Source organism: Budorcas taxicolor, chromosome 1, assembly GCF_023091745.1.
Source record: "Budorcas taxicolor isolate Tak-1 chromosome 1, Takin1.1, whole genome shotgun sequence".
Classification (NCBI taxonomy): Eukaryota; Metazoa; Chordata; class Mammalia; order Artiodactyla; family Bovidae; genus Budorcas; species Budorcas taxicolor.
Genome location: NC_068910.1, coordinates 128,675,211 through 128,689,970, shown reverse-complemented (window position 1 = coordinate 128,689,970; position 14,760 = coordinate 128,675,211). Strand labels below are relative to the sequence as shown.

At 46.3% G+C, this 14,760-nt stretch overlaps 1 protein-coding gene across 2 annotated transcripts in view; it reads right to left on the bottom strand.

The window, feature by feature from the left end:
- Positions 1 to 14,457, bottom strand: part of ARHGAP31 (Rho GTPase activating protein 31) — a 118,664-nt gene extending 104,207 nt beyond the window's left edge. For both annotated transcript variants that reach the window (XM_052640758.1, XM_052640765.1), the window contains exon 1: positions 14,153 to 14,457. In XM_052640758.1, the coding sequence (XP_052496718.1) occupies positions 14,153 to 14,252 (100 nt within the window). In that variant the 5' untranslated portion in view covers positions 14,253 to 14,457. The remainder of the gene's footprint in view (positions 1 to 14,152) is intronic.
- Between the last annotated feature and the right edge of the window lie 303 nt (positions 14,458 to 14,760).

Below are 14,760 nucleotides of genomic sequence, written 5' to 3'. Positions count from 1 at the left end.
TTACAAAAACTTTCATGTCAAATAAAACTTGGATTTGAAATGTTAGACATCACTCTGGTTATCATCCACAAGACAAGAGAGAAGTGAAATTTCCCAAGATGGAAAATAAATAGATGATATAAACTGTGAAAGCCTGAGTTACAACTGTTTGGTGCACTTCACTTTTCCTCCACCTGGAGGAAGTTTATTCCTAGTCTGGGGCCCAATTTTTTCTCAGCAGCAACAACAGAAACAGCAAAAAGTACACACACTTTAAATGAGGCTTGAGATTCGTTTTCCTTTCTCATTCTGGAATTTACACACTGGCACATTTGCCTATCATTTGTTTTTTCCCTTATCACTCTTTTCTTTCCCTGGAAGATTTAAACTTATCATTGAAGAAGCCATTCGTTCCTATAAACCTCATCCAGGCAGGCAGGTGGCTCAGGCTTCAACTTGTTCTCTTTGTTCTTTGCAGAATGTTGATCCTGCCACGCTTTCACACCTCGACACCTTTGCTTATGTTGTTCCTCCTGTCTGGGACAGGCAGAGACTACTTAGATTCCTCTCATCTTAGAAGATCTAGCTTCTGTGAGTCAGAATTAATGACATCCACTTCCTCTGGTGGTTTGTGTGAGACTCGGTAGAGGATGTGTCTGCCTCCTGCATCGGGATTATGAGCCCCACAGGGACAGACAATGCCTGTTCATCCCTGTGTCCCAGCTGACCCTTTGCCTGGTGCGTGGTGGATGCTGAGAAAATGCTGATGTTCATCTCTTCCTCCATTCTCGCAATCATTACCCTATTCCCTTCATTCACATTATTAACATCTGTGGAGCCGACCATATGTTGTGGGGAAAAAAGATCCTGGTAGGTTGAGTAATGGTTCCTCAAAGAAGTTCAAGTCCTCATTCCTGTAATCTGTAAATGTTGCCTCATATGGCTACGGGGGTTTTTATAGACGTGATCAAACTGAAGATCTTGAGATAACATTATTTTGGTTTATCTGACGTAGTAACAAGGCCTTTAGAAGACAGAGGCAGGAGATCAGACAGAAGGCCAGGTGAGGATGGGGCAGAGGGAACAAAGGTAATGTGATGAGGGGTCATAAGCTAAAGGATGAAGACAGCCTCTCATGCTGGAGAAGTTACGGAAACAGAGTCTTCCTGAGAGCCTCCAGAAAGGAACCAGCCCTGCAAACATCTAACACACAGCTAAACAGAGAATGGTCAGTTTTCGAGGAGCTCATTTTCTTTCTACTCAAAGATGGAGACAATTCAGGAAACTATGACAAGTTGTTGGACATGAAAGTGTTAGTCGCTCAGTGGTGTCTGACTCTTTTCGACCCCATGAACTGTAGCCCGCTAGGCTCCTCTGTCCATGGAATTCTCCAGGTGAGAATACTGGAGTGGGTAGCCATTCTCTTCTCCAGGGGATCTTCCCAATCCAGGGATCGAACCTGGGTCTCGTGCAGTGTAGGCCGATTCTTTACTTTCTAAGCCACCAGGGAAGCCCTGTTGGACGTGAGCGGTAATAAACATCTAAACTTTACCATCCTGATCACGTTCCTCAATACACGTCTGTGTATCAGTTTCCATCTTCAGATGGAGCGCTGAGAAATGAACACAGACTCCCTGGTGGATCCAACATGTGAAGAGTGCAGTGTGGGTCCCTCAATCCATACACACTCTACAGCCTAAGATGCTGTTCATACAGCCTAAAATTGAGCCAGATACACTTCATCAGACAACTGTCAAAATGCAACTGTGAAGCAAAGAAGCAGACATATGTGAAATGTCATACAGGCCGGCTAAAACCCCTCCTTACCCTGTTCTATCAATGACACAAACAGACTCACTTGCCAGATTTATAAGTCTCCTGAAATACAGATGAAAAGTAGAAGGTCGGAGGGCTGTCACTATGATTACAGCCTTTTGCCATAACCCATAACCCTCATTTTATTTCTTTCCAGTTTTGTTTTTAAATTGTTTTCTTTTTCTGATTACTAAAGAAATGTTCAATTTAGAAATTTTACCACATTCCCATCCAGAAATATTTATCAACCAATAAGAATCTAAAACCTAGCATTTTTATGCATTCAACCAAAGAAAATAAATAATTATCCATATATCTGTTTGTTGCTATTTGGTCACTAAGTTATGTCGGACTCTTTGCACTCCATGGACTACAGCCCGCCAGGCTCCTCTGTGCATGGGATTTCCCAGGCAAGAATACTTGAGTGGGCTGCCATTTCCTCTCCATATGTGTATATAATAGTATTTTTAAAAAAGCAGCAGCAGCCCCTAGGGGTAGATGGGGGCCTTGGAATATTTGTTCTCAGTTCCTTCTCAACTTGAATGTCTATAGCATACTCAGGAGCCACATTCTGAGTAATGAGGCTGAAACAGGTTAAGATTTCTAATCACCAAGGAAGTAACTGTAGTTAATGCTCACAGAAGGTTAACTAAATTCCAGGCAGTACACTAGCCTACTTAATCCTCGCAATGACCCTGTGTGATACGCACATTTATTCTCACAGCACCATTTTATAGATGAGGAACCTTGAGGCACAGAGAGGTTTGGTAACCTATCCATAATCACAAAACTAGCATGGGGTAGAGCTGAGATTTGAACCAAGGCAGGCTATCAGCATAAAAGCCACACACTAACCACTCTGCTTACATGCTTTGCTTCTCAGAGAGGTTAACTGATTTCATGAGCCTGTAGCTATCAAGGCAGGAGACCAAACTGAGACTTTATGAAGATTATTCTTTTAAATAAGGAGTAGAACAAAATGGCTTCATGAAAAATTCAATGAATCAAGACACCCCATTCCCATCATAGTTTTAACAGTTTTTTCCTCTCAATTTAAGTGGTAAAAAATACATATTCACTGTTGACATTTGGGGCAATATAAAAAGTGTAACAAGAAAAAAATAAAAATCATGTGGTTTCACTTAGCTGCTTCTTTTGACAAGCTAGTCAGAGTGAGATCAGTAGGCCAAAGATAAAACAGTCACCTGGAGCTCATCGTCAAAAATGTGGATTCCTAGGTCCCGTCTCAGACCTCCAAGAGCAGAGTTCCTGAAGGGCTGAGCTCAGAACACCGACCTGCAGGCACACTTACAGCTGGCAGCCCTGTCTCTGCAGAACTCATTCCGAGGAATTGCATGTTCTCCCTAGACCCAGGTACTGCAGCACCTACGCAAACGCCCATCTGAAACTTTTGCTACAGGTCTATTTTGTTTCAAGGAGCTCAAAAGGGAATTAAAGGAGTATCTCTAATACTCTTTATAGTGTCCTAATAGTGCAGTATAAAATTTGACCAATATTTTTAAACTTTTTGATTAAAATTTTAATTAAATTTTAAATGAAATTAAACTTTAAAAGTAAACACTACAATTTTAGTCAAACTTAATGCCAGGTAGAGTTTGAGTATCATTGCCAGAGCCTTAAAAAGAGGGGTCCAGAACTCTTTAACCCAGAATTCACAACTCACACTCTTCCCTCCCACCTGCCTCCAGAACAGCTCCCCCATTCCTTTCTGAAACAAAGAAAAAAAAAAAAAATGGGGGAACTGAAGAAACCACATCTTGTTTGACAGTCAGGTTTGGGTGAGGGAATACAAATTACTCAGAGGGTATGTTCAGCTGCAGGCTCAGTGCCCAGGGTCCAACAGCTAAATGCAGCTCCCAAGAGCCCCTGAGTGGGGTCTGTGTCCTCAGCTCTGAGCCAGATTCAGAGCCCTGCACCCAGCTTTTGCTTTTCCAGAAAGCAAAATGGCTTCTCTTCACTAACAACAGGCCCATACTCTAGCTGTTAGCCAAACAAAGGCTTTCCCAAATATGGACCCAAGAAAGCATGTGCACTTTGAAGGCCACAATGCAGCTTAAATAGCTAAAACTTATTAAAAAGAAAGCCAACAATCGACGCCAAAAAGCGTGAGTCTTAAAGAACAGAACAGTAAGACAAAAGCCAGAAAGAGGAACAAAAATATGCATTGTAGGGGAGGGGCGAGCAGGGAGGTGTAGATTTATATGGAAGAGTTGACATCATTGTTTCCCAATAATACTCAGCATGCAGGAAACAGATGGGAAAGCAGTGGTGGAAGGGGCTACTTATGGTAACAGGGCATGCTCTCTCTTTAGAATCCTGCCATTTGGAACCTACATGTTTGACTTTGAAAAACTGGGGATGCCAGCAGTTTTAGTAAAGTCGAACTAACTCCTACTGAACTTATCACCTTGACAGTGCATGAGTAAATGAACTCTGCATATCAGACAGATTTCCTGCCAGCATAACTGCAGCGGTTTGGGTCCAGAGGAGACAAAGCCGTGGAAAGGGAATTGAACGTCAGATAGACGTGATTTGAGTTCTGGTTCTCCCAATTCCTAGCTTGGTGATGTTAGGCAAGTTGCTTCACTTCTCAGAGTTGGTGTTCATATATAAAATGGGGGAAGGTGAGTTCCCTGGTGGCTGAATGGTTAGGATTCCGAGCTTTCACTGCCATGGCCAGGGTTCAATCTGGTTGGGGAACCTAGATCCCACTAGCTGCATGGCTCAGCCAAAAAATAAAAAGATAAAATGGAGAGCAAAACAAGAACTTTGGCACACAGTGGGGAGAGACTGAGGTTGCACATTTATGCCATACTGTTTGATTAGGCAGGAAGCATAATTAGAGTGGTCAGTTAACATTATGAGTTTTCCCTTTAAACAGAATTTTCCATTCCCCTGCTCTTGGGCAGGGCACAGACACAGCCAAACCAGCTGCCACGCTTGTGATCAGCCATAGCGTCTTCTCCTGACGGTAGATCACTCGCTGCCCCTGAAGGCAGCTTGACCCCCCAGCCAGGATCTCCCCTTACAAGCCTGGCCTTTAGAAGTCACTCTCAACTACCTTTCCCACAGTTTCACCATCTTCTCCCCCAGGGCTCAGGAGGGTGTGACCAATTACAAGTATCAGGCAAAGCCATGTGGCTTCCTGTCTGCAGAAACCAACCACTCTATCTCCCCACATCTCCGTCATTCCTCACCGGTCAGATGATGTTTATTGTTTTATTGATTTTTTTTCCCCTTACAAACAACCCACTCATAGTTTTCTTTCACTCAGCTGCCTTGCATGTTAACATCTCCTCTTGCACCTTCTGTAAAGCCCTCATTTCATTTTCAGTACTTTTTTTTTTTTGGTAAAAATTTTTTAAATTTATTTTAATTGGAGGATAATTACTTTACAAAATTGTGATAATTACAATACATCAACATGAATCAGCCACAGGTATACACGTGTCCCCCCATCCTGAACCCCCCTCCCACCTCCCTCCCCACCCTATCCTTCTGGGTTGTCCCAGAGTACCTGCTTTGGGTGCCTTGCTTCACGCATCAAACTTGGACTGGTCATCTATTTTACACGTCATAATATACATGTTTTAATGCTATTCTCTCCAATCATATCCCATTGAGTCCAAAAAGTCTGTTCTTTACATCCTCCGTAATTTCCGTCTTACACAACCCATTAGGCTGAGAGCAACTTGAGAGCATCTTTGTGAACCCCAGAGCGTCTAGCATATTAGAGTCCCATTAAATATTTGTTGCATTGAATTGAAAGCCCCATATAAGATGGCTTCTGAATAAAAACATTTAAAGAGCTAGGGAAAGAAATATGCATAACTACACAAATTAGCTCAGTTCTTGAAGCTACAGATTTGTAGTTTGCCAGCCTGCTGCTTTATATGTCAAACAGTTTTCCGCTGTCTATAAAGCAAGAGCTGGTATAAGCTGCTTTTGGGGAGGGTGACCTCCCCACCTCCCTCTGGGGGTAGTGGTGAGGGGGCCCCCAGAGGCATACTGGTCATGGGCATCATACTGGCCAGCATCAAGTCATGGGCATGGCCCCAAGGCCTGATGTGCATCAGCCACGCTTGAACTAGAACAAAGAGTGCCTGAGACTCGATCCCACAAACTCAGTTGGTTCTGAGACCCCACCAAGAAGGTGGTTCATATCAATGAGTGACAGGCAAGGCATTAGGGAAAGGTGATGTTTCCGGGGCGCCCTGTGCAAAGCCTGGGTCTGTTTCTATCTGCGAGGAGCTCTGCACCCTTGTGAGGAACCTTGGACAGTCTTGGATTCCTTATATTCCAGCAGCACGGCAGCCACGGCCCAGGTCCTGAGCTTCCTAGGAGGGCTCTCCCTCTGGCTTCCTGAGGAGGAAACCAAACATCAGCGGTGTGCTGGCCTTGGGGAGGCCAGCGAGCTCCTCAGTCTGCATGAGCTGCCCAATGCCCCCACCTTTAGCAGAGCTCACGGCCTTGTAAACACAAAGCCCGTGAGAAAACAGGGTAACGAGGAAAATGAGGACTAAATTGGGTGCCTCTGAGTCTCAGGCAAGGGCTGTTCCAAGTAGGAAGGAGGACTGTGGCTGCAGTGGTCAGGGAGGGGCCTGGGAGGAAAAGGTGGGGCCTGGCTGGACTTGAAAGCAAGTAGGTAGGGGTGAAGTGCTGTGCAAACGTTAGCTGTTATTATTACTATTGCAGACCTAGGCTGGGGGAAGAACAAGGCAAGCGAGAAAAGGCCACTTTTCGAAGGTTTTTTTTTTTTCGGACAAAACTATGACATAAATGTCAAATTATGAAATATGCTATTTTGGGAAATTGTGTTTGTGCCTAAGACCATGCGTGGCTTTGGGAGTCAGACAGATCTTGATTTAAATTCTGCTTTTGTTATCTCAATAATCTTGGCAAGTGATTTAACCTCTCAGTTTTCTCCGCTATTAAAAGGGGGAAAATGTCCCAATTCGTACAGATTTCGAAAATATTACTTTGTATGTATCAAGTGACTGGCACATAGTAAACAAACAATGCAGATTGTAATTCTACTAATAAAAATAACAAGTAGCTGTGATTTGGGGCTCAGCTTTCATTTCCGGGTTTCTTCTCTCCTTCCTCTTCCTCCTTTTAGAAACCTAACATTCTCATCTTTCTCTATCAAAAAGCTGCTCTTAAAAATCTAGCACCAGTATCTATTCTCTTCTGAATTGAAATCAGCATGTTTCCTCAGGGATCCTTTATTTTAAGCCTGACCTAAAATTGCATGGGGGGCGGTGGGGGGAGCCAGTGCAGATTAGAGGGACAGGCTGGGGATGCGATTTAGATGGCCTAAGTTCTATCAGGCTGTGGCCCCACCTTAATTAGGACTCAAAGATGGTCCTTTGAGGGAGAAACACCAAAACTCATTAAACTGACACGTGACAATTGTAGGAGCATAAAAAAGAAACAGAAGATCAGGTGGGACATGCACCCGCAAGTAAAAAGAAAATTAACTGGAAGTGTGATGATGAGTTGGAAAGAAAATGCCACCTTGGCTTCAATACAGGACAAGCAATAAGCAAAAACAAAACAAAACAAAACAGAAAACCAAAAGAGCAAGCATAGCCATGTTCCTGGGCCTCAAGACTGGTGTGAAGGAACCACACAGAGGGAAGTGGAGTCCTGAGACCAGGGATGGGGTAGGGAGGTACCACTCACCCTGAGCAGCCTGCTCTGGAGGAGGCCCCAGGGAGTCCCAACCTGAGGATGGGTTGTTCTGGAGGAAGCACTAAGGAGTCCCAACCTGAGGGTCTATGGGTACTTTGTTCCAGACATTTTTAGCTGCAATATCTAATGAAAAGGAGCTGAGTGTCACCTCTCATCCCTAGATGGAATGCTGGGCCTCTAACCCCTGTCTTCCTCTTGCACCCTCTGCCACAAAATCCCAGGAACTTTCTGCAGTGAGGTGACTCCTGGGGACAACTGGTCCTCAACAAGTGATTCAGAACTGCCTTGGTCGCTCAGCTTCGGGAATTTATGTGTTTTTCCCCAGGCCCCACTCCCACAGAAGAAAGTTTCCAGGACAGCCCACAGATGCCTAATGGACTAAGGGGGGAAAGAAAAAGAATGCATCAAAAACCATAGCTCTAATGGCACTGGGAGATAATCCACCACCCACAGCATAATCTATGGGAAAATGTGTTTCTAGTTTCAACCTGGTTCCCTCTTCCCCAGCAGATGGTCCACTGGGCTCCAGGGCAGGTCTGGGGCAACAGGACCAAGGGTTTCCTTAACTGTCTAAAGGCCTGGGTCTCCTGAGGTTAAAAGGCATCTAGGCAGCTGCCAGTGGGGGTAATGGGGTGGAGGAAGGGCAAGGCTATGCCTGTGGTCAAGGGGCTTTGGCAGAGGTCTAGAGGGTGGGCAGGAGGGAGGGATGTATGTAGGTGGAATGGCTGTTTCCATCCTCTGGGTGGGTTGTTTGCCACATCCAGACCATACACAGTTACTTACAGTTTGGCTTCACGCTGTCAGTTAGTTTGCTTCAGGTTTAAAAGCCTTAATTCTCCTCTTTTAGTTCTTCCTGTTTCACTGTGAGAGCCCAGATTTGGGGATACCTCTCCAAACGCAAGCCCAGAAGGTGGCTGTTCTGTCTCCACAAGCTCCACCTCCAGGACTAGACTTCTCTTTCAGTTCCCTGCAGGTCTGGGAGTGACAGGGTATCTTTCTCAGATCTTTCTCAGGGCCCTATAGTTTCAGGTTGACGTTTTGCTCCCCCACCACTGGGGCTCTGGGAAATCCCTCTGTGAACTCTCCGCTTAGTGGAGCAACCAATCTGCTTCCTGTCCCTCTTGGTAATTAACTAACCCATGTGAAAGTGAAGTGAAAGTCGCTCAGTTGTGTCTGACTCTGCGACCCCATGAACTATTCTCTAGGCCAGAATACCGGAGTGGGTAGCCTATCCCTTTTCCAGCGGATCTTCCTGACCCAGGAATTGAAGCGGGGTCTCCTGCATTGCAGGCAGATTCTTTACCAGACCACATCATTTATTTGTTTCATGGGAGCCCTTATGCATTCATTCGGTCATGGCATAGATAGTATGTGGTTATGTTAGGGCACACTCACAATGTTACGATGACAATAGCTACATTTGTTGTTGTTGTTGTTGTTTAGTTGCTCAGTCACGTCATGGACTGCAGTCTGCCAGGCTTCTTCATCCATGGGATTTCCCAGGCAAGAATACCGGGGTGGATTGCCATTTCCTTCTCCATGGTATCATCCCGACCCAGGGATCGAACCTGAGTCTCCTGCACTGACAGGCAGATTCTCCACCACTGAGCCACCAGGGAAGCTACATTTAGAGCTTACCTTATGCATGACCTCTTCTAAGTGCTTTGCTTGTAGTAACTCATTTCTCTTCACATCAGTCCCCTTATCCCCATTTCACAAACGAGCAAAGGGCGAGCCAGAGGGGGTAAGTAGCCTGCTCCACAGTCACTCAGCTGGGAACAGGCAAAGTCTGGATTCTGCTCCAGACAGCACGCTTCCAGAACTCCTAATGGAAGCCCCCAGCAGGGGGCACCTGACTTGGGAGGATCAAGGAAGGTTTCCAGAAGCAGCTAAGACCCAAAGGATGGACAGTCAGCTAGGGAAGGTGTGATAATGATGTGCCAGGCAAGACGCTGGGAAGAAAACCACTAAGCCAACGGAATACCCTTGTCCTGGTTCTCCATTCAGTGGTAAATCTTCTATTGAACAGAAAAACATTCACCTTCCTTGCTCAGACTTTGTCCTGTTTATGTTTGGGTTTCTTGTCTGTTTAATCGAAGATAAGAGCTTTTGCATTTTCTCCTTCAGTTATAACAACTAACTTCGAAGCCATTGGTTTCTGAAAGTTTGTTCACATCCCTTAGACTATAAATTTCTTGAGTCTGGGGTGTCTGTTTCTTTCTCTTCCACCATACCTCTACAGCACCTTATAGCTGTTTGTTAAATAAGTGAATGAACAAAGTAAGAGAATGACTTAGCCTAAGAAGTACACTTAGAATAACTACACCTCCAAGTTCTCATTGCCTTATCCTTGTTCTTTGATGTACTAGGGCCATCTTACTCTCATCAAGCTTGAAAAATTTTATTTGGTAATGGGTGTTTATTTATTCATTATGAACCTTCTAGAATTCCTCAAATCAAATACACACACATACACATTGTTGTTGTTTAGTCACTAGGTTGTGTCCATCTCTTTGCAACCCCATGGACTGCAGCACACCAGGCTTCCCTGTCTTTCACTATCTCCTGGAGGTTGTTCAAACTCACATCCATTAAATCAGTACATATTCTTTTTCAACATGATAAGAACTTGAAAAAACCTTCATGAACAATGTTCTTATCAAACACTCAGAGGGCACCTTCTGAATAGTCAAGGCTGATTATCCAGAGACTAAATGATCTGTAAATCCCTGCACTATAAGCAGTGGTTCTCAACTTTTCCTGCAGAAGAATCATCTAGGAAGCTTTTAAAACATACCCATGCACCGAGAGATTCTGATTTAATTGTTCCGAGAGGAGGCCCAGACATCAACTTTTCTTAATGCTCCCCACATGGTTCTGTTGTGCTGCCATCATGGCAAACCACCACCCCGACAGTGGTTACCCAGGAGTGAGTCAGATGGCAGAGACTGCTGGGGAGAGTGAGGAAGCCCTCAGCTGAGAGTGCAACCAGAATAGAGGCAGAAGACAGCTTTCCTGTAATGCTCTCTAACTGGTCCCTTGACTCCTTGCCCCAACATTTCCAGGCACTGTGAGAAGACCCAAGGCACTCGGCCCAGAGGGGAGAGGTAGGAAATGCTCTTGGATGCGTGCTGGTCTCACAGGGCTTAGCCCACAGCCTCTCAACTGCAGGCGATACGATGCTGTGGTTTTCATGACATAGCTGCAAGCAAGGGTCTTCTTAGTCAGTGGTCAAAAAGAAGAAAAAGAAAACGACTGTTTTCAGCATCAGCAGTGAGAAAGAGATGATCATCTCCCTCTATTCCAGACAGGAAGAGAAAATTATCTGGTTCCCAGGGGAGAGCTGGGGGTTGGGGCAGCAGCCACTGTGCTGGAGGGTAAGTGAGAGAAGAGCTGGCCAGGTTGCCCAGGAGCAACTTCACCCCATTCTTGGGTGTTCTCACCAGGCTGGAGAAAAGTGGCCGTAGAAGCAAAAGGGGGAAGTTGGCCATTTGCATCACCTCTGTCTGCAGCTGGGGACAGTCAACAGCAGGATCTGAACCTGGCATCTGTGTGGATGCCCACAGAAACTGTACACAGGACATTATCTGTGTGTGTCTCTGTGAGTGTTTCCTAAGAAAAGGTTTCTGTTTTTCATCAGCCTCCTAAAGATTAAAGACGAAACTGGCTCCAAGCAACATCTGCTCAAAGATGAACACCTATTTGTCACCTAAACATCTTGCCCCATCAGATTTGTTTAACTGAATGCAGCAGGACTCAGCTACTGCAAATTGCAAACGTGAATGACATTTTTCCTCTCTGCTCAGTCCAGGGGTGTAAATTCCCCATGTTCAGGTGACCTGAGAACATTTAACTGTCACCAACCACCTTTGTCTTGTACCCTAGCTCAGAGATTTCCCTCCCTCCCCCCAACGACACAGGGGTTTTCCTGGATCCCCTACATCTCTGTTCTTCCCTTCTGCCCTGTGCACCCAGACCTGAATCCATTTTTTCTGTCTCATTCCATCCTTGACCTCCAAAGTTTGAGGAACTGTGAAGTTAGTCTTGGGGCTCCCAGGTGGCGCTAGTGCTAAAGAACCCACCTACCAATTCAAGAGACAGAGGAGACTGGGGTTCGATCCCTGGGTTGGGAAGAACCTCTGGAGGAGAGAATGGCAACCCACTCCAGTATTCTTACCTGACGAATCCCATGGACAGAGGAGCCTGGCGGGCTGACCACTGGTTCGCCTAGAGTCTGATACAACTGAAGTGACTTAGCATGCACAATGTTAATTTCGTGACAGCCTTCTAGATCCTAGTTACCTGTCACCCTCAGTATTCTGGGCTGAACTTCCAAGGTCATGGGCAAAGGAACACTGCCTAAGTCAGTTTTTCCTCCCTGGAGGCCGACCAATGCATGTTTCAGAACAGTCATGAGGAGGACACATTGTTTTAGAGAAAACAATTAGCCTCAGCGCTATTTATTGATGCTACCCTCTAAAGAAAATGACACAACTGCCTAACTAGTTCTAGATACGAGAGAGAAGAAATCCTAATTATTCTCATTTTACATAAGCGCTTATTAGGCAAGCCTAATTCCTACGTTGCACAATAATGGTGGGTCATTAAGTGGGTCAGTTTCCTTCTCTTTCAAAGCTGAACTTTATTCAGGTATGTCAGCCTTGAAAGCTTGCTGATTCTGGGGCAGGACTGTCTGCTTTCAATTTAGGGGGAAAAAAAATCATTAGAGGAGAATGTTGGCCTAGACAAGGAAGCCAAGGAGGGGAAAGGAGCCAAGTGGGCCAGAGACCTCTGCACCCTTCATGACTGACTGTATGACCTTAGGCAGGTCAGTTTACCTCTCTGGGCTTCCCCCCTTCTCCCCAGGGCAGGATGCACTGGGTACTGGTTTTAACATTTTTTTTCTTTAAGCAGTATCCCCCTCTCTTTTTTTCCTCCCCACACAAAACATATATGAAAACTCAAAACATAAATCAAGTGAAAGAGGAACTGTTTAAGGCTGCCTTTGAGGTGTCTTCACGGAACCCTGGGATTCTTTGCTTATCCTAGGATCTGTGACATGGTCAGAACAGGGCAGGGCTAAGAAGCACCTCCATGTACCTCTCAGCTTTGGAGTGAGGGCCCAGAGTTTAACATCCACTTAGTGGGAACATTCATAAGTGAACCCGGACAAGACCCTGAAGTCCCCCTGCTGAAAACAGGTGGAGGAAAACATTTCATTCTGAACGCCTGATGGTAGTGGTTAAGATGCATACTTGGAGTTCTCAAAAAAAAAAAAAAAATCAATTCAAGGATGTTATTTCAAATCTACCTCTCTAGATTGCTGGATGGGATTAAATGAATTGACTCCGTTGTGTCCCAGTTTTAAAAGAGGCAGTTTTGAAACCTGTGGTCCCTCAAGCTGTAAAATACTAAGCCATTCATTTGTTCAAAAGACACGGCAGCCTCTGAACTCAAGAATACCACAGGAATATCACACCACTGCAAATTACTAGGTGGTGCTGAGGCTTTAAAAAAAAAAGAAATAGAAACAAAAGCACTGCTCTGTTTTTGAGATGCACATTTGATATGAGCTAATCAAATAGTTTTTGAGATTACTTTCCTGGAGGCAGAATTATTCTGCCCAGCTAGCCCTTCAGTTTCCCCCCTTTGTTGTATCTATCTATGTATAAACACAAGGCCCATATAGTGGATTTTTTTCTTCTCTCACTTAAGTTTCTGAAGACAAGGCCTTTTTGTCATGGATAAATGCAGGGCCAGTCAACCTTACAAAAGGAGTCATTTAATGCTCAATTTCCCCAACTTTCCTATGATTAAAAACTTCTAACCTCAAATGCCATTACTCTGTTCTAGATTGTTTTCTTTCACCCTCCCCCCAACAAATATTTAAATTGTCTCTACTCTGGAGGATTCCTTTTTCTCCAATCTGACCTTAAAAACAGAGAGGCTCTCCTATTCTCTTACATGCCCTAAACTATTTTAAAATCAAGGCCCTCTGACCTTTTCACAACACTCTTCTTGTCTGACACACCAAATGCTCCTCTGAGAGCCCAGAGGAGGTAAAGGGTCTGAAGGGTTGGGAAGGGGGAGGGAGGGATGTACTATATATTTGGCATCAGTTCAGAAATTCAGAAAATGTTTGTGCAACCACTCCCCCAGCCAGGATCCACCGCACCCCCCGCCTTCCAGCACATTAATAAAAAAAGATGTGAGCGGACGAAATTGGAGAGCCCTGGAGGGACACCTAAGGCGGTCATAATTATGTGCCCAGAGAAACCCACCGAACAGCATCCCTCAGGTCCAGCCCTCATCCTTCCCTAACCCAAGTTTTGGGAGCAGGACCTCTCACGCCCTCACCCGCACCCCCCAGAGTAGCCGGTCAGACGTGCGGCAGCACCGCCCATTAACGGCTCGTGGGACACAAACGGAAGAAGTGACATAACCTCTGCACGTCGGGGTGGCAGCGTTATGCACCTTAAGAATCATATATGTTTTTTGTTTAAAAAAAGTACCACGAGTGCACAGGCCTGGAATACATTAACTTGTGAAATGAATGCAACACGCCCTGCGAGAGTCTCCCTCTCTCGCTCCGAAACAAAAAGAAGCGGTGGGGGGTGGGGGGAAGGGGGAGAAGGCACTTTACCATCCTGTCCTGAGCTCTCCAGATACTCCGTCAGGTCACAGCCGAAGGCGCTGGCGGCTCCCTTTCGTTTCAGCTTCTGCTTGGCACCCTTGTTCTTCATGAGTTAGTCCCAAAGAGGTTGCCCCTCCGTCTCGCCCTCCCCTCTCTGCTTGGCACCGCGCCTGCGATGGTCTCCGGGGGGAGGTTAGATCAGTGGCTGCGGCGCGGGGCTGGGGGCCGCATGGGCGTGGGGAAGAGCCTGGGCCCCGGGGCAGCGCGCATGGAGCCCGCGGGGCGCGAAGCCCGGCGCGGGCGCGGAGCCTGAACTCCACGGCGCGCTCCTCCAGGGCCGCGGTGCCGCAGGCCGTGCGGAGCTGGCAGCGGCGGCGGGCCGGCGCGCTGGGAGTGCCACTTCCTCACTTGGAGTCCCCGGGACTTTCACGGCCTCCCGCGGTGTCTTCTTCGGGTGTTTTCCTCTCCTTCGGAGGGAGGGCGAGCTCTCCGGAGTCCGCCTTCTCGAAGCCCGGGGAGTGGCCGAGAGCGCAGGGCAGCCGGCGGCGGCGAGGGGCGCGGAGACCGCCCGGGGGGGCTGCCGTGGGTCCACCGCCCGGCGCGCGCTGTCCAGTCTT